Source organism: Colletotrichum abscissum, assembly GCF_030869225.1.
Source record: "Colletotrichum abscissum strain IMI 504890 chromosome Unknown Scaffold_4.1, whole genome shotgun sequence".
Lineage (NCBI taxonomy): Eukaryota > Fungi > Ascomycota > Sordariomycetes > Glomerellales > Glomerellaceae > Colletotrichum > Colletotrichum abscissum.
In genome coordinates this window covers 1293506-1315145 of record NW_026850320.1, presented here as the reverse complement: position 1 = coordinate 1315145, position 21640 = coordinate 1293506, and the positions used below count along the sequence as shown (strand labels likewise).

General features: G+C 51.9%; 7 protein-coding genes across 7 annotated transcripts; 4 read left to right on the top strand and 3 right to left on the bottom strand.

Annotated features, from left to right (window-relative positions):
- Positions 1-44: 44 nt before the first annotated feature.
- Positions 45-638, top strand: CABS01_02374 (PLAC8 family protein; the record flags this gene model as incomplete). The annotated part of the gene is made up of 3 exons (XM_060535752.1): positions 45-129; positions 231-342; positions 443-638. 3 exons carry the CDS (start codon positions 45-47, stop codon positions 636-638), a joined length of 393 nt encoding a protein of 130 aa, XP_060396057.1.
- A 387-nt stretch (positions 639-1025) lies between these two features.
- CABS01_02373 (uncharacterized protein) lies at positions 1026-1545 on the bottom strand (the record flags this gene model as incomplete). The annotated part of the gene is made up of 2 exons (XM_060535751.1): positions 1026-1309; positions 1383-1545. The coding sequence occupies 2 exons, from the start codon at positions 1543-1545 to the stop codon at positions 1026-1028; spliced, it is 447 nt and encodes a 148-aa protein (XP_060396056.1).
- A 1476-nt stretch (positions 1546-3021) lies between these two features.
- On the bottom strand, positions 3022-6538 carry CABS01_02372 (uncharacterized protein; the record flags this gene model as incomplete). Its single annotated transcript, XM_060535750.1, has 3 exons — positions 3022-3966; positions 4028-5029; positions 5615-6538. 3 exons carry the CDS (start codon positions 6536-6538, stop codon positions 3022-3024), a joined length of 2871 nt encoding a protein of 956 aa, XP_060396055.1.
- A 1639-nt stretch (positions 6539-8177) lies between these two features.
- CABS01_02371 (siderophore iron transporter mirB) lies at positions 8178-10103 on the bottom strand (the record flags this gene model as incomplete). Its single annotated transcript, XM_060535749.1, has 3 exons — positions 8178-9124; positions 9191-9807; positions 9889-10103. The coding sequence occupies 3 exons, from the start codon at positions 10101-10103 to the stop codon at positions 8178-8180; spliced, it is 1779 nt and encodes a 592-aa protein (XP_060396054.1).
- A 2632-nt stretch (positions 10104-12735) lies between these two features.
- Positions 12736-13011, top strand: CABS01_02370 (uncharacterized protein; the record flags this gene model as incomplete). Its single annotated transcript, XM_060535748.1, has 1 exon — positions 12736-13011. A coding segment is annotated over one exon (276 nt), but the record flags the coding sequence as incomplete, so codon positions are not given.
- A 2930-nt stretch (positions 13012-15941) lies between these two features.
- On the top strand, positions 15942-18695 carry CABS01_02369 (OPT family small oligopeptide transporter; the record flags this gene model as incomplete). Its single annotated transcript, XM_060535747.1, has 9 exons — positions 15942-16056; positions 16105-16406; positions 16473-16744; positions 16806-17005; positions 17069-17325; positions 17406-17732; positions 17790-17972; positions 18038-18602; positions 18685-18695. 9 exons carry the CDS (start codon positions 15942-15944, stop codon positions 18693-18695), a joined length of 2232 nt encoding a protein of 743 aa, XP_060396052.1.
- A 957-nt stretch (positions 18696-19652) lies between these two features.
- On the top strand, positions 19653-20899 carry CABS01_02368 (aldehyde reductase II; the record flags this gene model as incomplete). The annotated part of the gene is made up of 4 exons (XM_060535746.1): positions 19653-19905; positions 19970-20350; positions 20415-20537; positions 20589-20899. 4 exons carry the CDS (start codon positions 19653-19655, stop codon positions 20897-20899), a joined length of 1068 nt encoding a protein of 355 aa, XP_060396051.1.
- Between the last annotated feature and the right edge of the window lie 741 nt (positions 20900-21640).

The following is a 21640-nucleotide window of genomic DNA, read 5'->3' as shown; positions in this document are numbered from 1 at the left end:
TCTACATTCATAATCTGCTGGTTTATCTTCGCCCTGCTCTCACGATGCCGAGTCAAGAATGGCAAAGCGATCTCATGGACTGCAGCCCATGCGGCACCTGCATGATGGCCTCATTTCTTCCATGCATGGGTACGTCAACTTAACCTTTCCCCAAACCATCTTACCTTAGTACCTTGTTACCGATAATCCATCCAAGTGCTGACTTACATACCCCCCGTCTCCTGCATCAGTCTTTGGCAAGACCTCCGAACGCTTGCGCGACCCCAGCCTCTCAGACTACTCACCCATCAACGGAGACTGCTTCATGATCTCAGCCCTTGGCTCCATTGGTCTCGGTTGGCTGTAAGTTAATAAGATGCTGAGCCGGCACCTCCTGCCATCTTTCCCCTCAAAGCACCTACGGCACTCTTTGGCAGCTCGCTGACTATGCCTTTCTGACTAGGTTTCTCATGAATAAGCGCGGCGATATCCGAAAGAAATTCCACATCGAGGGAAGTACATGCGGCGACTGCTGCGTGTCGTTTTGGTGTCCCTGCTGCGTGCTCATTCAGCATGAGAACGAGGTCGAGGGGCGAACCGATTATGGGCCGATCAATACTGGGTACCAGTCGCAAGCACAGAACATGGGAATGAAGTAATCACGCGGGTTCATGACGTGGTATTTATCTAAGTGTTAGATGGCTGATACTGCGCTCTACCTACCCGCGTGGTATTTCAAGGAAAGGGAATCAAAACTGTTGGCGATTCTTGCTGTAGAATCACATTTGATGTCGAACTCATCTTCAGACTGCACATGTAGTCTGTCAGAACACATAAATTCATGGATAGAACTGCTTGAAAATGATGACTGAGGCATTCAAATTATTTAGTATGACTCTGATTCAAGAGATCAAGCTTGTACTTTAGCCGATCCTGAAGCCGCATACGGCAGCTTGAGTGCACGTCTCGCCCAGCGTAGCGCCGACATCCTACTTGCGAAGTAAGCTGCGAGTAGCAAAACCACCGATATTGCCTTCATGTTGTCTTCAAGAAGGCTGGATCCAAGGTCTACACCTCGTCGCCGCACAAAAGCCGTTGCAACATGGCCCAACGTACTGCCCGTTGAGATCGTAGCACATCCCGTACGTCGGGACACAGATACCGAGACAGCTGACTCCCGTGACGGGCTGCGGTGGTCCGATGATGACCTGCTGGAGACCCTGGGGCGTGATGCCGCCGACCAGAGCCTTCTCGCCGTTTGTATAGAAGGTGCACTGGGAGAGGGCGTTGTAGTCCGGCGCGTCGATGATGTTGACGGAGATGTCGTTGTCTATGTGTGGACGGTTTAGTGTTCCTTCTTACACTCTCAACGATGCGAACAATTGTGTGGGATTGGGACTGACTTGTAGGATACACCTGCCCATCGGCGGGAATTGTCATCTCGTAAGACGCGGGGCCACCGTGGAAGGTAAGGTGAACTGTCTGAGGGGCATCGCGATCCTCGAGCGGGTGAGAGAGGGATGGAAGGATGAATGAGATTGAGGTAAGAAGCACTGAGAACTTCATATTGAGAATTCTTGAATTAGAAAACTTCCAAGGTAGGGCTGAAGGTTGAAATTATGTTGGTGCTGGCGGGCCGGTAGATTGATGGTTAAGGTAGGACGAAAGTCTGACCAACTTTATCGAACCTAGTCATCGAGACTTCACGAGCATCTTTATACTCACTCAGAAACACGATGCGACCTCAACCACATCCTCCTGACTTTGCGAGGAAGCAAGACGCCTCGGTTCTTCCTCACGTAGATTAGTACAGCGCCTACGCTGCTGTACGATCAACACTCGTCCTCCCACAACCGTCAATGGCCCGTCTTCGGGAATGACACCCGTACGACGGATACGAACTCACATGGTCTACGCCTCGAAAATATTTTCGTACCTTGTCAGCCATCATGACGATGTCCTACTGGCAGAACATTGACAATACCATCTTCCTCCCAGGCTAAATCCTCACCACTGCCGATCGATCTCGTAAAAAAAGAAGGTTGTGGCAGAAAAACCAGGGAAAACGTCCCGAGAGTGGCGTCAGTCGGACCAATGCCACGATCTCCCCGCAAGACACTAGAACAGATTGATCCTCGGGCTGACTTGGGTTCAGTCACTAGCGTGCGTGCGTGCGAATCCCTAGGTGCTTTAGGTAGAAGCTGAAATGGCACCGGCATGGAGGGGAAGTGGAACACGTTTTGTGTAATGCCCTCTTTTACCGGCTTTTGTTGGGGACTGTTTGGCAACATGAGGGAGGGGAGGCACCGGTACCTAATCGCCTCTTCGTTGGATGCATGCAGGTTGATCGCCCTCGGTCCCAAGCCCGGTCTGGGGAACCTTAGATCCCGGATCCCAAGGGCGGACTAACAAAAAACCTCGTATCAGGGCGGAAGGAGAGGGGTTGCCCTGCGCATCGTATCGAGCATGTTACTGACGTCCATCTGGGACCATGTCTCAGTTGGGCCTTCTATCAAGTGTAACCTAGAAGTCGGTGTGGATTTGAGAAGGATAAGACATAACATTTTGTGATAGGGAGTCAAGTATGGTATTCAACGATGGGACGAAAGTGTTTCTCCCATCACTCAGTCGGATTAGAGTAGGACTTCCTGCGGCATCTCTTGAAACTTCGTGGCAACACAGTCAAACTCGGATGCCGGATGTGAGATCGGCTTCAGCTCCGCTCAGCTAAACGTGCGTCTGACATCTGCATACAGCGGTCAGCAGTGGTATCTCCAGAACAAGCACCCAGTTGTGATCAGGTGCTTCTCGGAAGCATCTTTCATGCAAGGGTTCAAACGTTACAAGTAAGCTTCAACGTCTTACGTTTCATTGAGATCGTTGAGCAATGTCTGACTTTCCCAGTGTCTTGAATCTACGATTCTAACAGGTAGCTATTTGCTGTTCTCGTATTCCCATGGTCACCCTGTGGAGGCGCATCTACGAATACCTCTATCCTCGCCATAGACATTTCCCGAATCTCTTGTTTTATCCCATCTTGCCTCAATAGACACGGTGGGATCTATCATGCGGCGGCGCAAGAGGCGCCACGTTGACGCTTAAGCTATCCGACTTACAGGCGTCGCCATCCCAAGGGCCACAATCAGGCTGGCAAACGGTCCCGCTCTCCGGCACTGTCCCATGCTCAAGATACTCCCGAAGGATCTTGGTCGTACACTTGCTCCCCGTGGCAAAGGCAGCGTGGCCCACCGACTCTTGAATCACAACAACTGACCCGGGGTGTCCCTCACTCGCTTTGAAAGCGTTTCTCAATGGCGTCACGGGATCGAGTCGCGAAGACATGAAGAGCAGCGGCGCTGCGGGCCGGCCTTCTACAACCGCAGCATCGTGCGGCGGTGTCGTAAACGGGCCTGTGAAGCGCCACTTGGGGCGGACGAGCCAGCTCGTGCAGGCGGAGCGAATCTGTCCCCAGTAGCCGGCGAAGGTCGGCGACTGGGATTCGAGCACGGCGACGTAAGCCCTGTAGTCGGCGAGGGTCATATTCGTGTTATCTTCGCCGTCGCCGCAAAGGACCGCCTGGCCGCCGTCTCCCCAAGAGAGCCTCAGATCTGTGGCGTTGGGATGGGTACAGGCTTGGTCAATCTTGGGAATCTCAGCGGAGGCGGACTCCAGGATGGCGGTGTAGTTTCCCTCGATGGCAGCATTGATTTCGTTGGCGAGTTTGATGAAGCGAGTGTAGGGCGCGTAGAGCGGGTTCTTGAAGGAGAGGATGACATCGTAGCCTGTCAAGATGTTTGTCACCTTGCCGTTGAGTACCGCGACGGGGGCTTCGTCGAGACGTTTCACGAGCTGATCGACTCGATCACGAATGTCTTGCCACTGCTTGTCCGAAGGCCGGCTCAGCGCGCATTTCTCCTTAGCCTCAAAGCATGTCTCGTAAAAATAGTCAACAAGCTTCTCCGTGTCTTGAAGGTTGGTCTTCCAGCCCTAGTCACACGTGTGTTAGCCGCATGCGAAGAGGTGAATGGGAATATAGGTACACTCTTACCCCTGCCACGTAGTCATTTGAATCCGCGATGCCATCAACAATGAGCCGGCCTACGCGCCCAGGATACATTGAGGCAAACGTATTGCCGAGGATGCTGCCGTATGAGAAGCCCCAGTACTGAATCCGCGGCACGTCCTTAACTTTCCGGAGCTCTAGCGACTGCTCGGGTTGCGAAGCTGCAGCTTCTCCCTTGCGAAACTCGTCAATCTTGTCCACCATCTCGACCATGTCGCGGCAGACAGATGCCGTCGTAGCAAATGGGATGATGGAGCCGTTGCCCGGCTTCTCGGTACAGAGCCTGCCGTACCCCTGAATCCTCGCCCACTGCCTCCTCAATGCATCCGGGCTGGCATCAAGCGGCCCGATGGCCAAACGTTGGATGTTGTCCGTGTCCCTTGCGAGTTCGTCCTCGTAGCAATCAGCCACAGGCGTCGTGAATTGCACGCCGCGCGGATCCCAGCTCAGCATCTCGTACTTTTTGCTGCCGCCGCTTAGCGTGCGGCGCATATCGTGGCCATTGCGGAGCAGCATGCTCACGCCGGAGCCACCGGGCCCGCCTGGGTTGGTGAAGACGGTGCCGCCAAAAGATGGGTCGTCGTCGGGGACGGTGGCAGGGAGCTTGATGATTGCCAGAGCGACCGTGTGCTCGTTCGCCTCGTCGAGCCAGTCGAGAGGGACGCTGAGGCGGGCGCATTGGTATTCTTTGTAGCATGGGTGGTATTCCAGCTTGCGGGCGGGCGTGATGGTATCCCAGTCAAAGTCGGTGATCTTGGGAGGGTCGGGCTTTTTGGCGGCAGTGAAGCCGGCGAGGCCCGTGACGGCGGCCAGGCCAATTGAGACCTTCATTGCGTTCGGGCTATGAAAGACTGTGATGAAGCGATTGTGTCGTGATGAAGTTGACGAGTACTTATCCCGATGCAGAGAAGTTAACGAATGTCGGAAAGATGCCTTTGGCGAAGAGACGTCGCGGCTTCCACCGTGTTCGTCGCTGCTGCCAATCACCTGGCGCGCTTTAGTTTATCGCCGAACTGCAGCTAATGTTAGGGAAGGCGCCGGTCGACACGATTGAGTTGAAGATGAACAGCGTGAGATGAGGGGAAGCTTGCTTTTCATGGGCCTGAAGAATGAGTTGAGCAACCGAACAGCCTTTTGCTGCGTCAGCATGGCCTGCCTGTAAACCCGTAAGCGCGGCGCGCAATGATCCCGTCTTACGCCCTTTTGTTCACCAGAACACCAAATGTTGGACGCCGCCAGGCGGAATGAGGAAGGTAAAAAAACACCCCATGATAAAGGCGAGATTGGTCAGGTCATTTGAAAAACTCATTTGGAGATTCATTCTACTATTATAAGTCCAAGCCTATTGGGATGCATGAACAATTATGAAAACGCCGTGACGCCTGCTGCTCAAAATCTGACAGTTTTCCACCCATCAACTCACTCACTCACTCAACCACGCTCATTCACTCATCCGCTCACTCATTCGCTCACTCAAGCCTTCGCATCCGACAACCGAATGAGCGATGATCCAACCCCCGTACTGCTTGCCCACTGGCGATGGGCATCCTGAATTTCTTCGAGCTCCCACACCTTTTTGATGGGAACGGTGATCTTGCCCTCGGCCACCAACTCAAGTAAAGCCTTCAGATTCGGCTCAAACGTCGCGTCGTCGCGCGTAATGTAGTAGAACTTGGTCCTCTTGCCGCAAAACGGCACCATGCCGCGCGCCATAAGTTTCATCGTCGGCAAGATCACAGAGCCATGCTCCGATTCGTCATTGAGTGAGCGCAGATTGCCGCCGTAGCCGACCAAGATACCGGTAGGCGACAGAACCGAAAACGACTCATCCCAGCTCTCGAAGCCGAGGGGATCGAACACGGCGTCCGCCCCGCCGAGCTCCTTCACGGCCTGCATCCACTTCTTGTCCGTATACACGAACGGGTGGGCCCCTTGCTCCCGAGCGGCCGCGTGGTTCCGCTCCGATGCCGTGCCGTAGACCTCGGCGCCTTGCAGCTGGCACAGCTTCATAAGGGCATAGCCGACGGCCCCGCTGACGCCGTGGATGAAGACGCGCTGACCTTTGCTGACTTTGGCGACGTCAAAGACCATGGCGTACGCTGTGTTCCAGTCTAGGATGAGGGCTGTGGCCTGCTGCAGGTCGGTCCCGGGGGGTACTCTGATGAGGTACTTTTCCGGCAGGTTGACCAGCTCGGCTTCGGCGTCGTAAATCGTGAGGCAGGCGACGAGATCACCCGGCGAGAGCTTGGATGTGCACCCTGGGCCGGTGGTCTTGACGGTGCCGACCAGGCAGTAGCCCGGAGTCAGCGGGGCCTTCTTCTGCATGGGGTAGACGCCTTTGCGCATGTTGATGTCGGCACCTGAGAAACCGGAGTAGATGGTTGAGACCTGAACGTGGTTTGCCGGAGGCGGCTCGATAGTGTCCTGAATGATTTGGACCTTGGAGACGTCGCCGAACTCCGTGATGACGGCCTTGCGGATAGTGGTTGCAGACATGCTGAAGTTAAGAGTCTGATATGAAGTTTGTGATGGTGGTAGTGTGTGGTGAGGGCGAACCTGAAGATATTAGAGGTCGGAATGTGATGAATGTCTTGATTGATGATCTTGTAGTCTCGTTTCTAAAATCACAACATCTAGTCGTTCCATCATTCATTACTTATACCCATCCTTCTTTATCCCGAACTTGCATGGCAATATTATCATTCCTAGGTTATGCTATGCCTCCCACGCTGCGACCCCGCGCCGTGAGACGGGAGGCTGGCGTCGCGGATGACGCCTCATGGAGTCCTGTTGTGCCGACATCTTCACCAAGTGGCCATTGCTCGAAGCACTAAGGACGCCACCGTGAGCTTGATTTCACCGCTCGACGGATGAACTCCAGCAATATGCTTGAGTATCCCATACTCCACTTGTGGCAGTACAGTTGGGGCCGGTGCGAAGGATTGGAGTGTAAGCGGGTGGCTTGCTGCAGGGAGGGGATTTCAGAGAGGAGTTGTGCCGACCAACGGCGCTAGCACCTCCATTGGCTTTCGAATGTTTCACTGGCGCATCCTTCGTGGGCGTCGCTCTCGCTCGGTCTGACATTGGACCGCCTCGCTTCATTCGCTCTTACGCGGCGCCACAGGAGACGGAGGGTCTCGCTCTTGCTGCATGCAGTGATATCTTACCATAGATTTGAACCCACAACGGATCGGAGCAATCAATTGTTGCTGATTGTCCAAACACCACGGCGCAGGAATGCCTCATGGGACTGTGCGGGGGAGCATATCTGACTCTGTACATGTGGCCTCTGGCGCCAGCATTTAATTTGGCCACAGCTCAATATCCATACATGTCAAGCCACATGGCAATGAGCTGCTATATTGTCCGATTCGGGATCTTCCCATGTCAATGTCGCGTGGATGAAGCTCAAGATACCACGTACATTCGACTTGATGATCAACCCGGACAAGATCATCATGCACCACGGAGCCTACTGCCAATCTCGACTGGCAGTTGCTGCTGGACTTGTCGTCTGACTTAGTATCCAATCTGAGGCAAAGTGGTGGTAAGTTCGAAGCAGATGAACCTCGCTCATCTCTTAATCGCAGCATAGAAGCTTTGGCATTAATGATTTATACTGATGCTACAAAAAGTATTCAGGTAGGCTTCACCCAAAACTGTTTCCTGAGTGACAGAGCAGTCACAATAACAGAGCCGCATTGAGTATAAAGTTGCGAGGTTCTCGTAACCTTTCCCGAGCATCTGCGCGACACGATTACCTGCTGAATCTTTCCCCGTAATGTGACACCACTTTCCACGAAAGCTCGTCAAACTCAATTGTCTCTTGAACACATGATCATTCACAAAGCATACAGCGAGGGGCACAGGGTTACTTCATAAGAGTGTGATATTGAAAAAGATTATTTGTCGGGTCCCCTTTCTGAGGCCGGCCCATGCGATTAAGTACATTTATCGAGTCCAACCAAGGAAGATTGAAACACATTGGTTTTAGCAGGTCCTCGACATGCGGATAAGGGGTATGATGAGTCCACAATGCCTAGTCTCTGCCGGATGGCTAGAAACACATGATGAGAATTTTGGTCCATACGGACTTGGGGTTGTCCCAGGCTGGTAAAAGGTAAAACGGATTCGTTTAGAAGACGTTGCCCTTGGTCTGGGTACCCTTCTCGCTCTCGACCTTCTTGATGTTGATGTGCTTCCACAGGAGGATGGAGGCCAAGCAAAGGGGAACCAAGCAAGAACCGGCAATGACCATCTTGTGCTGGACATCAGCGTAGGCGGCAACGATGGCGTCGCGAATGGGGTCGCCGTCCTCGAAGGACATCTGGATCGTGACGTCGCCGAAGATCTCAGCGGTTCTGTTCTTGGCGTAGTCGGGGAGGTTGTTGTACAGCTCCGTGGGCATGATGTTGTTCCACAGGCCACCAGCAATGGCGAAACCGATGGAAGAACCGATACCACCGAAGAGGGAGTAGATGGCCATAGCGGAGGCAATCTCCTGGTGGGTGACAACGGCCATGACGGCGATCTGACCGCAGGCGGCGAAGAGACCGGTGCCGATACCGTTGAGCATCTGCATGACGACCAGGGCACCGACGGGGGTGCTGGGCTTACGCAGGGGAATCAGGAGAGCGGTACCCAGAAGCATGAAGGGAACACCAGCAAGCGCGGTGTACTTGTAGTCACCAGTCCATCTAATGATCAATCCGAAGATGGGGCCGAAGAAGGAGGAGGTCAGGGAGAAGGCGTTCAGGATGTATCCGGCGTAGGTGATGCTCTGTCTGTGGACAACCAGGAGGTAAGACTGGTAGTAGGTATCCCAGGTGAAGATGGAGATGAACATGATTCCGTAGAGAAGGAAGGCGCCGATGAGGGTCGGCTCCTTGAGGTACTTGTAATCAATGAAGCTGACGGGGGCGAGGTACTTCTCCCAGATGTAGATGATCGGGATGAGGACGACTCCGACGACCTCCATAGCAATGATGTAGCCAGTCTTCCAGCCGTTGGGGGCGTAGGAGACGATGTTGAAGGGAAGCATGATCATGGAGAACATGGCAATGATGAGGACAATGCACATGACTGTTGGAAACATGGTTAGCGCCTGGTCCCGCGAATTATCCAATCAGCTGAAACGGAAAAACTTACTATCGAACTGAATCAAGTAGTAGATGAAGCCCTGAAGGTAAGAGCGGTCGTTGGACTTAGCCTTGGCCAAGAGACCAGCCTTCTCGGCCTTGCGCTGCATGAGCAGCATGATGGTCAGGGCGGGAATGCAGACACCAGCAAGAATGATGGCGAAGGCACCGAAAGCCCAGCGGAAGTTGAGGTTGGTGTAGAAGAGGTCGGCGATCTTGGGGCCGGCGAAGGTGACGGCAATGGTGGGGGTACCGTTGATTCCGAACATGATCATACGGTTCTGCAGCGAAGTCATATCGGCGATCATGATGTCAATGACGAACATCATGCCAAAGTGACCAACGTAGTAGATGGTGTGGGCGGCAACGTAGGTCTCCATGTTCTTGCAGGTAGCCTTCATGATCATACCGATGACAGAGCACAGGATCATGATGGCGAAACCCTCGGAACGTCCCCAAACGTCGATGATCTTTGCAATGACAAGCTGGCAGCATCCTGACAGGATAGTAGCGAAGATGCTGACGATGGCCAGGAGACCGTGCTTTCCGAAGGATGATGTGACGAAGGCGTTCAGGGAGCCCTGAACGGACTGCAGAAGCAGATCGGCGAAGGAGACAAGGTAGAGCCTTTTCAAAACGAACACAAGTCAGTCATTTGCTTCAGGGATCACTTCGAGTTGCCCAGGTGGCGGAATGCGAGATACTCACAAGCAGAACATGATGATCATGGTCTTCTTGGACCACACGGAGGTGATGGCTCTGACACGCTGAACACCACCCTGGAAGTTCTCGCTCTCAGCGTCAGACTCCTGCTTGGTGTCATGGTTGACCTCCTGGGCGCCATTGTCGTAGGCAATGTTCTTCTCATAGTCGATGCCAGCCTCTGTGCGGTGGGCGGCCGTTTGCGGCTCGATGGTAGCCATTGTTGATTATCGGTCGCAAGAAAAAAGGCGACGAAGTGCCACAGTAGAAAAACCCAACGAACAGGGTTTTCAAGAGGGTGGAAACGGGGAAGCTGTTGGCAAGAAGGAATAGTATATTGAAGGCGAATGCCTGTTTGACCTTGCTTGAAGAACCAAGAGAAGGAGAAAACTCAGATCGAGGACACGAGGTTCTATGCGGGCCTTTCTATATTGGCAGATGGACCCCCCTCCCAACATCCATAAAAATCTCCAGCCGATGTCGCCCAATCTTTGCCTTTATCAGATGATCAGATTAGATGGCAAGGGGCGAATCAAACCTTGGGGCCCATCGGAGGTATGGTTAGGTTCGTGCTAGCGTAGTGGGATCGACCAAGCCGGACAGCTCTAGGTCGGAGGCCGCGTAGCTGGCTAGACCCTCATTGCGACTCCGTCTTGTGGAATGCCCAGGTAAATGGATCGTTATGGATGGGCGGTTTATACCGGAAAGTGAAGGGATCAGCGAATCCGTTGGTTCAGCGGTCATCATTGGCAGCAAAACTTCGAGAAGAAAAGTGGCGTGAAAGGGTGTGAAGGCCCTTGAAGCAGGTGGAAGGGTCTGTCTCTGCAACTCTGGTATTCGGAGGGCTCCATCATCCATCGTGTCTGGTCGGGCCGCCAACGTGGTGGTGGGGGTGGAGCGACTGGTTTCTGGTTCCTGGTCACTCACATCTCACCAGAATATCTCCAACTCTCCAGTTGCTTCCTGCTGCATGTGGCCGCCGTGTTCCAAGGTCGACGTTGCAAGTGGGTGCGCGGGAGTAACCCTCCTCTCCAGATGCCATCTCCAGCCTGCTTCACATGCCTCGGGAGCTTGTCATCGTACGCACCCTCCTTGAAGCTCTTCATGCTGTGAGTGTTGAAGCCGTCGAACGCCTCCCGAAAAGCTCACCAGGACAGTGCTAAGCTTCTGCAACTACCGGTAATAGCGATCTTGATTTTCTTCAATTTTGCGGCACAGCCGTTGGCGGTAGAAAGGTTTTTTTTTCCCTCAACACTTGGCAATGCAGGGAGCATCGCTGAAAACATGGGTGCAAAAACGAGACCAAACAAGGGACCATCTCCCACATATCCGCAAGCTAAGCCAAACCCCCACTTTCAAGCGGGCTTATTATCCATGAACGATCGAATGGTCATATCCCGTCGGTCAGTGCTGGAGTGACACCACAAGGATCCTTGCAGAAGTAGTCTGTCACCTCAATGTGGCCAATCAACAGCTGTTCCCGTGAAGAGAAATCCAAAAACTCGGCGCCATCCATGCAGACAAGGTGTGCCAGGACGCACATCGCGGCAAGTGGGATCGAGCAGTGAGCAGTGCGAGCCAAGGCGGTGATGGTGTCCTCGGTCTCACTCTGTTTTTCGCCTCCTGCCCGTCACCCGTCTACCATCTGTCTAGGTAGTGATGAGCACCCATAGTGGACTAGATTCCAAAAAGACACCCTATGGGACCATGCGATGATCTGCTGGTGTCTTGATCCGTAGGCTTGGCTTTTTCCCGGAGGGAAGGTTATCATGTACCTCGGGCCACATCAGGGCGATTCCGCCGATCACGGTCCACGGTCGGCGAGGAACGGGAACGGCTGCTGCGTCCGACTTATTGCCAGGACGCCGGCATGATGTGCCGTTAATTACTGTGCCGTTATCCATCTCGAGTGAACCCCCAAATCGTCGAGTCATAGAGAAGGGCGTGATGGTGGGTTAAGCGCAGCTGACGTGGCGCGTTATGTGTTTGATTTCTCTGGTGTCACGGTGTGGCTGTTCAGTTGGTCTGAGTTATTTTGAACTACGCTTTCAATAAAATGCAATTTTCTATGTGTCAAAAATGCTTGTCGGCGCCAGAGCGACACGAAAAAGGCTCCACGATCGGTCCTCGTCGCGGAAGTCAAGCGATATTGAGTCTCTCAGCCGTCAATGCAAAACCTGAACGCCAACAGGGGCGCGCTGACCGACCAGGACAATTGTCCAAATTCTCACTGGCCGGTATCGATAGCGGCGGCAGTTCTCGACTGACACCTGAGCGATGTGGGTTTATGGAAGCATCCTTCGACAGGTCAGAAGTACGAACCAACCGAGCAAGTTACTGGAAAGGGAAAATACCCCGAATGGCCAGTCCCCGAGAAAGAAAAAAAAGACTCATCAAGAGAAGCTGAGTTTCCAGGCAGTCTTGGCCGAATCCGATCCAGAAGGAAAAAATCATTTAGTATTGCCACAAGCGCCCCAGGCGGTTGTCTCGTAACTTCAATTCTGACTGGATCGGAGGTAATGTGCATCGCCGTCAAATGTCGGTTTTATCACGACGTGCTCCGAGGGAAAGTCCTCACGAGCCCACTGACTCAAGGAAACAAAGACAGCACAGCACCCCAACTTGACAGCCATCGAAATCATCTTTCAGTTTCACACGCCAGACCGTTACGACGATGGGCAAAAATAATTTTCGAGAAGCCGCAATAGACGAGTTGCAGACGACAGTGTCCGAGTTACCCAAGGATGATCCGATTACTCTCCTGGACTCACGGCCTCAGCCTACGATGAACTCGAAAACCTCTCGCTTAGAGTTTCCACGTCCAGGATGAACTAGGACGAGGTCCAACAACGAATAGGCGCGTCAACCCGAATCGAGCTCCGCCAAGAGACGTCCAGGCCTTTCTCAGCCAAAAACTTTTCAGCCAGCAATCTAACACAGCAGGCTGCATTTCTGCTGAGCTCATCATTGCGTTTGCCGACAAGTTTCTCTGAGCGTATGTCAACAAATTTGACATTGTCGAAACAAAGACCCAGCCAGTACCGCTTTCTTCGGAGTTTCCGAAGGTATGCCTCGGAGACAAGACACCCATTGACTCTGTGCGGCTTGAATCACCAGAAGTCGAATTAACAACATTCTAGAAAGCCATGATTTCTGAGCTTTGGCTTATGTCGCTTTTTACAACTTGGACAAAACTAATCCCCAGCTACAAAACGAAGTTTTTGTGAAGTCAAACATTGCCAGTAGAATTGTCGGTAGTTCCCTTGTCAAGCTACTTTCTCAAATATGCCCAGAGATCTGAGCTGCGAGCACAGATCACCACTTATACGGCTCTACTAGGCGTGTCTTGGCCAGGCATTGAACACAAAGAAATCACCGAGTCCTCGCTGTTTCTCGTCATGAGGTTACTAATGAGTTGAGTTTCACGACATAATTCGAATTCCGGGCCAACACTGAAGCGAAGAAGAGCGGTCATCCGGGTTTTGGGATCATTTACAGTCTGAAAGACAAGTCTTTGGCACGATCAAGTAGACGAGCAAAGATGACATTGCATTCAAAATGTTTAAGTTGAGGTCTTGGTGCTCCTTGCTGCGCGGAAGTAGAGACTTAAGTCAGAATTTCCACCATGATACTCTGAGTATCTGTTCGATAACATTTGATGAAACGAGTTTTGCTTCAAGCATAGAACATTGCAACTTTCTCGTATAGTTCAACATCCACGTATCTTCAGTCTTTCTAGTGTTGGAAGCCTCAGTTTGGTAACAGCTTTTCGAAAATTGCTACATGATGCGAACGGATTATAGGTGGTAAGATTTGTGGTTCCTGTAGAGAGTAGACAAACTCATGGCAGAGTTCGATATATGCTGGGTAAGTCACAACTATGGGGCTGCGGGCTGAGTTGTAGTTTCAGAGTCTTTGTATATCATCGAAAGTCATTGGTTTCCTTTTGAAATTCTGTAAGAAGCCGCCTAAGGGAGAACCGCGAGCGAATGTACGCCGATGGTACAGCCTTGCAAGAATCTTATCACAGGGTACGACAATTTCAACCAAAGTCCCGATGGGCTACCAAAGTACAACTTAGATCGGAACTGCAATACGCAGGGACCTGCAAGGCTCGCAGCCTCGCAGCAGCAGGATCCCAACCCAGGCTAGGCCGCGATGGAGACGGGCAGCAGCTCCAGCCAGATCTAGACCTTCTTCAGTGTCTCGGACGAATGGTGAGACAAGTAGTGGTGCCTCAGTGAACTCTGCGATCTTTAAAGCTCTAGACTTTCCTCAATGCACTAGGACCAAATCCACATCCTTCTCAGCACGGAGTGTCTTAGAGAAGGAATCGGAAGTTGGCCGGTCTTCAAGGTCATTTGGCACTTGGAAGTTGGAAGTAGAGTTCGCCGCCTCGAGATGCGAACTGAATGCATAATGTCATGTCTGCGAACCAACTGTTGGAGATGAGAAGCAAGCTCCAGGCCTGTGCTGAGCCGCCTTGGCACTTTGAGCTTATTATTGACAGGAGACCCAAGGATCTACGAGGCTCCTCAAAAAGAAGAGACGAAGGCACGCAAATCCACACTTTGCCCATGGGTTCACTTTTCACGACTGCAGTTGCAGAAAGTTCGTCCAAGTCATATCCAATAGCTCAGCTTACACTGCAGATGGAGTCTTCAACCTGCAGGACTGCAGGTTTCGCAGTTACCGAATTCAGGGAAAGAGTTGGAGAATCGCGAGAGGGAATGCATGGTCGTGCATGCCCGCGGAATGCGGAAAGGTAGTCTCGGTTGGAAAGGCCCCACGAGCGGCTAAATGTGTCAATGGTGAACGATGATTCGGCCTCTTCAAGGTCGACGGAGTTTGGCCGTGGGTTAACGGGTCAAACCGGTACAGAGCGGGTGGGGTTGGTCGGATTTCGTTCGGGAAGAAGGGGGTAGAGCGAGAAACTGGAGCTTTTTATCCCTCATTTTGGCCGCCGGCGTCAGCAATTTTCCCATTTCCACGGACCATCGATAGACCGGCTTGAAAAATGTTGTTAGATCGTTGCGATTAGTGGAAACTTCTCGTCGAAGCGCTGAGCCTCGGTGGCTAGTGGTGTCAGGCTGCATCCGGCATAGTGTCAACTGTTTGTATCGAGCTCGGCAGGTTGTCGTAGGTGTGATCTGTGAAGAAAGACCGAACGATTTTTTTGAGCAGTCTGTCACACGAGTCTTATAAGTCTAAAATAAGCTAGGGGTGACTACCCAACAGATAAAGTATGTTCGGATTCTGAATGATGCTTCGTATGTATCGATCTTCATCTCGTTTGTCAATGCTTCGGAAATTCGGCGAGTCATCAAATATGACATCTCCTTTTTGGGTCGAAGAAGCTCTCAGTACCCATACCTCCAATGCGAAAACCTCGCGCCACAGACACTGTTGGTTTGTCAAGATGGCTGACCTCACGATAGCTGCACTTGACCTCGAACGGAATAAATATCCAGCAGCCGTCGGCGATTAAGAGAATTCTTGACTACACAAACGCCTCTGAATGGACAGAAAGATCTTAAGAGTGGAGAAACCATCTGATCTTGAGGCCGCATCCCCGTCTCGGCGTCCCCTCCACCACTTTCTCGGGCCGGACGGCGTCAAATGCGTGATTAGCGCTACTCCAAATGGCCCTCGTTTAGCCCTACAAGGCCATGGGTTGAGCCTCCCGCGGTCGCCGTGATCAAGGATGATGCCAACGGAGCGAAATTCCGATGCCTCCTCGTTGCACCTGAAGACATGGTTGGCCATATGCCTCCCATATTCGGAACCATTTCCGTAGAAAACACGAACAATTACCCTCGAAACATCCCATAGTATCAGTCACGGATTCATCAAGCTTACGCCAACGGCCGGAGTCCGGCACGGGACATGTGGGACCCCTCCCACTCTGGCGTCGCCGAGTCCCGTCTTAGACGCGGAGGCTCCGAGGTCCAAGCTTTGAGCGGGAAGGATAAAAGTCTGATGGAACCTCTTCGCATCTAATCTGATCTAATCTTGATGATCTCGTCCCAACTGAGTACAATCTTCTTCGACAATCGAATATGGCCAACGTCGAGGCGAACCAAAAGTCCGCCATCGAGGGTGCGGACATCGCGGACGTCGCGCCAGAGGCTGTGACACCGACGACGTCCATTGAGGAAGCGAAGCGTTCTTCAGGTGCGACATACGATTCCATTCAGAAATTTCCTTCCTGACCAAGATTAGACGAATCCTCCGCCCCGAGTCGAGATGTTCTGTATGCTGCTGGAGTTGGTTTGAGACCCGATGATCCTTCCCTGCCATGCCTGACGCTCCGCATGTGGGTGATTGGCATTGGATTTTGCCTTTTGGGCAGCGGTGTCAACACTTTGTATACGTTCCGATTCCCATCCATCAGTCTCTCCCAGTCAGCGATCCAATTTCTGGCATACCCTGTTGGAAAAGCATGGGAGTTTGTTGTTCCCGACTGGGGCTTCAGCATCAGGGGTAATCGCATCAGCCTGAACCCAGGCCCGTTCAACTACAAGGTTGGCATCATCCCTGAATGTCATAGCCCCTGTGACACCCGACGCTAACAACCCGTTATCTCGTAGGAAAACATCCTAGTCTATATCATGGCCAACCTCAGCTTCTTGACTCGGCTGAGTGCCGACGTCTTGACCGAACAGAGAGTCTTTTACGGGCTTGAGGCAGGATGGGGATTCGAGTTGACTGTTACACTGTCAACAATTCTCTACGGCTTCGCTCTGGCCGGACTATGCTATGCATTGGTTGTTGAGCCCCCAGGATTGCTGTGGCCTGGTGTTCTTGGAAACACAGCCCTCAATGCTGCGCTGCACACTGGCAAGAGAGAGGACGAGACCGAGTAAGTGCCCTCACATTATTCAATGCTTAGTTCAATTCATTCTGACATATCGGCACCCTAGAGCAAAGTGGACGGCATCTCGCTACAAGTTCTTTATGCTCGCCTTTATTGCCTCGTTTTGCTGGTACTGGTTCCCAGACTTCATCTTCCCGGCGCTGGGCTACTTCACCTGGGTCTGCTGGATTGCTCCGAACAATGCGGTTGTCAACCAGGTATTCGGCATGAAGAGTGGCATCGGTTTGTTTCCTTTCACGTTCGACTGTAAGTAAACCCTCATAGGCCCAACAAAGTCCTGGAAAGCTCGTTGATACTAATATCAAATAGGGAGTCAAATTGCCTATATTGGTTCTCCGCTTGTCGTTCCCACGTGGGCCATTCTCAACATCCTGGCCTCTCTGGTGTTCTGGATCTACATTATTTCCCCGGCGCTGTACTACTCAAACACCTGGGACTCAGCTTACTTACCCATCCAGAGCAATTCCATCTACGATAACTTGGGAAAGACGTTCAATGTTTCCAGAGTGATTAACAAAAAGGACGACTTTACTTTCGATCCTGTCAAATACGCCAACTACTCAGACGTACGCAAATACCCCAAACTCCCCATACTATATTATTTTTAGTAGCTCTTCAAACGAGAATGCTGACTTCTTTTACTTAGATCTACCTTCCCGTCACGTATGCGCTCAACACCTTTGGTCTCTCATTTGCCACAATCGCATCACTCTTTGTCTGGTTGTTCCTCGAGAAACGCCGACACATTGCAGCTGCGTTCAGGTCCACCCAGCTTTCTGCTCTCCTCGGGGGCAAGATCGTCCCTAGACACAACCCTCAGCCAGGCTACAAGGCCGTCCCGCTCTGGTGGTACTGGGTTGCTGCGCTGCTTGCTCTGGGATTCGGGATGTTTGCTTGCGAGTTCTACCCGGTTCAGCTTCGCTGGTACGGAGTAGTCCTCGCGTTCGCAGTGTCTGCCATCTTCTTCGTTCCCGTAAGCACCTTCTAAAACTGCTGCTGGTATGAAGAAATGCTAATTCGTCAAATTCAGCTCGCTTGGGTCTATGCGACGACAAATATGAAGATTCAAATTGATATTTTTTGCCGTATCATTGCAGGATACATCTGGGAAGGCAAAGTTCTGGCCAATATCTGGTTCTTCAATCTTGGCTATATTTCTGGCATCAAAGGCCTAGCATTTGCCCAGGACTTGAAGTTGGGCATCTACTGTAACGTGAGTCCTTCGCCCCGTTTCCCCTCCAAAGCCGCCCTCTACGTACTGACAACGCATCGTTGAAGATTCCGCCCCGAAAACTGTTTCTCGTTCAGTCAGTGGGCCTCGTCATTGGCTCTCTGGGTCAAGTCTCCGTTCTCAACTGGGCTCTCAACCACATCCCAGAGATCTGCTCTACAAACGCCCCCAACGGCTTCACGTGCCCCTTCTCTCGGACGCACTTCAATACCAGCATGGTTTGGGGTGCTCTCGGGCCCCGTAGATTCTTTGCCGATGGCGCAATGTACCGCTCGCTGCTGTGGTTCTTCCTCGTCGGCGCCGTCCTGCCCGTGGTCGTCTACCTGGTGAGGAAGAGAGTCTTCCCCGAGGCCAAGTGGTTGAAGAAAGTCCATATTCCGCTCTTCCTTGGTGGACTCAACTATATTCCCCCGGCGTCCGGAACGAACTACGGCAGCTGGGCGATTGTCGGTCTCGTTTTTGGCTTGCTCATCAAGAGAAGGCAGAGGACTTGGTGGAGACGTTACAACTTTGTTCTCAGCTCAGCGCTGGACTGCTCAGTTGCTATTGCTGGAATCGTCATCTTCTTCGCCATATTCTACACCGGGGCTTCCAAGAAGCTTACTTGGTGGGGTACGGAAGTTCACAAAGTAGGTTCATGACACCTTATAATAGCATCTCGTGGGAATAGCATGCTAATCATGATCTTACGCAGGATACTTGTGACTGGAAAAGTTGCACTTACATGAGCCGAAGCGCCCATAAAAGTACCTGAAAATGGAACGCCAAATTTGGGGTTCGGGAAGCGATAGGCACGCGGGATATTTGCGTGGGGGTTGTTTTTCCGTAGTGCAAGCGTCCCACCTACCTAGTAGTTGAAGTTCGGAGGGTCTTCGCACTTGAAAACTAAATTACGTAGTAGACTTATCTTAATTATTAGTACCTTTATTGGAGCGTGTTGTCATCTGAGCACTCGGTGTTAAGTGCCCGTTGAACCAGGTTTGTGCCTGAAGCTGTAGTCAAGTCATGGGTCGGCGCTGTCAATTGCTGTTCATGATCGCAGCTACTATGTCGGAGAAAGTCATGGATGAAAATTGAAAGAATTTATTTTTGATGCTTACAGTGGCGCCAGTGCTATTGGAAACAATGGCATTGGGACACGCCTGGGTTTAAGGCTTACTGTGACGGTCAGCGCTACCTCCGAAAGTCCGCGCATTGCGGCGGAGGAGTCATCGCCGGCTGAATAATGCAGCAATGATCTGCACTGCTCCGACCGTTCGGCCGTGTATGCGGCCCCCAGGCGGCACATGCATACGCCGGCCGGAAGTCTGCGTGGCCTTTACGCACCTCTTCGCGAGTTTGCATGTCTTCTGTCTCACATCATGTATAATGTACACTCCCAAAGTCCGCTACAGTAGCTTCAGAACTCGGTGGATGAGTCAAGTTTCATGGGGTTTACAGTGTAACTGAGTAAACCGTGCTCCGCAAACATTTGTAAGCGGGGCCCGAACTCTGGGCACCCATACGGGGCCGATGGGATGAAGCCTGAAGGGCAGCAACCTTCGAACGAGGTCGAGAACTCTATTTACTCCTCTCGGACTCTATAAATGTAGTTAAGACCAGCCGTATCGTTCCAGGTCTCGTCGCATTACCTCAAAGATCTTTCTATTGATCAACGACAACATGACTACTTCAACAAGCCCTGTGATACCCACCGGTTCGACGATCCTCGTTACTGGGGCCAATGGATTTATCGCATCACATGTAGCCGATCAATTCATCAAGAATGGTTACAAGGTTCGCGGTACTGTTCGGGACATCGAGAAGAGCAGCTGGCTCAACGCCTACTTTGAAAAGACTTATGGCAAGGGCCACTTTGAACTGGTCTCAGTTCCAGATATGCTTGCAGGAAACGCTTATGACGAAGTCGTGAAAGGTAGTATTTGATGCCCCTACTGTTAGGTAGATGAGTGCTGTGTTATTATGCTGATACCTGCCAGGTGTCTCCGCTTTCATTCATACGGCATCCATAGTCAGCTTTGACCCTGACCCAAACAACGTCATTCCGACCGCGAAAGAGAGCGCCTTGGTTGCCCTCAAGGCTTCATACAAGGAGCCGAGCGTAAAGCGCTTCGTGCTAACTTCATCATCGTCAACGACATTAGCCGCGAATCCTGAAACTTTCATGGAGATGAAGGGGGCGGTTGTGACCGAAGACACTTGGAGCCCTGACGCGAAAGAACTGGCCTGGACGCCGGGCCCGTGGGGTCCTGAGCATGGCGCTTTCGTCTATGTTGCCAGTAAGGTTGAGCAGGAGCAAGCCGTTTGGAAATACCACGAAGAGAACAAGTCCAAACGCCCTGACCTCGTTGTCAATTCTGGTAAGAAAAGCTTGCATTGTGAGCTCCTATGCTTTTTGGTCTCGGATATTAACCGTCATATTAGTCCTGCCCAGCATGAACCTGGGAAAGAGTCTTGATGTTGTAAACCAGGGACACAGGTCTACTTCAGGTTTCATCCTGCCTTTCCTCGAGGGACAGAGAATGCCTCCTCACTTCAGCCACCCCCGTAAGTGCTCAAAGTGAAAGTTGGACAGTCCTATAGCTAACTTTGTGCTAGAATACTTCGTCGATGTACAGGACGACGCTATTCTGCATGTGGCTGCCGCTATTTTACCTGATGTCAAAAGCGAACGCATCTTTGGTTTCGCTGAGTCGTTTTGCTGGGATGATGTTCTCAAAATCTTGCGCAAGCAGCACCCGGGCAAAAACATCCACGAAAACTTTGCCAGCGAACCTTTCCCAGTTATCATCAAGCCCGTCGACCGCGCTGAGGCACTATTGAAGAGGCTGGGACAGCCTGGTTGGACTTCCCTGGAGGACAGCTTGCGAATGAACACAGAGGACCTCAAAGCTGAGATTTCTGCCTGAGAACAGGGCTTTCATGTGTTTCGATGTTTTGGTGTAGACGTCGGGGTTTGGTAACTTGAAATCGAAAAAGCCACCTTCGGCTAGACAATCTAGGGCTGAGACTTCACATCAATATTGACCAATAGTAACTAATCAGCCCGCAAGTCACACTTCAGCTGCACGTTATAAAGCAACCGGCATCACAAATGTACCCCGCATAAGCGCCGGCTGCTGCCTGAAAACGGGTCACTTGTAGCCAAGATGCGAGTTCGATCAAATTGGACTTCTTCTGGTCAGCACGACCATCGGGATCTTTCTGATACCAACATGCCTCGTTTCAATTTTTTCAATGGGCTCGAGAACAGCACGGAGAGTGATTGACTGAGTCAATACCCCAACACATCGGGGCCGACATGGACCCTTGCAAGATTTGCCGGCATTTTATTGAGTATACCGCCCGCTTAAAGTCTCTTGTCAAGTTCCAACCACCAAGGATCGTATGGGAGCAGGAAACCAAAGAACTCTTCGTTTCCAAGAAAGATTGCCCGTTGTGCGCGGCTCTTTGGGAGTTGCTGATTGAACATAGTCTGAACTAGGCTAGAGAGCGTTTCAAGCACGTAACAACAGAAAGCTCACATCCCGTTGCTCTGAAAGTACTGGAGGTAAACAACACTGGTAGAATTCTCTGGGCAAGCCTTGAAGTTTCATTGGAAATCACACGAGACAGTTTTGTGTATCTTTCAGAGGCATCAATAGGCATTT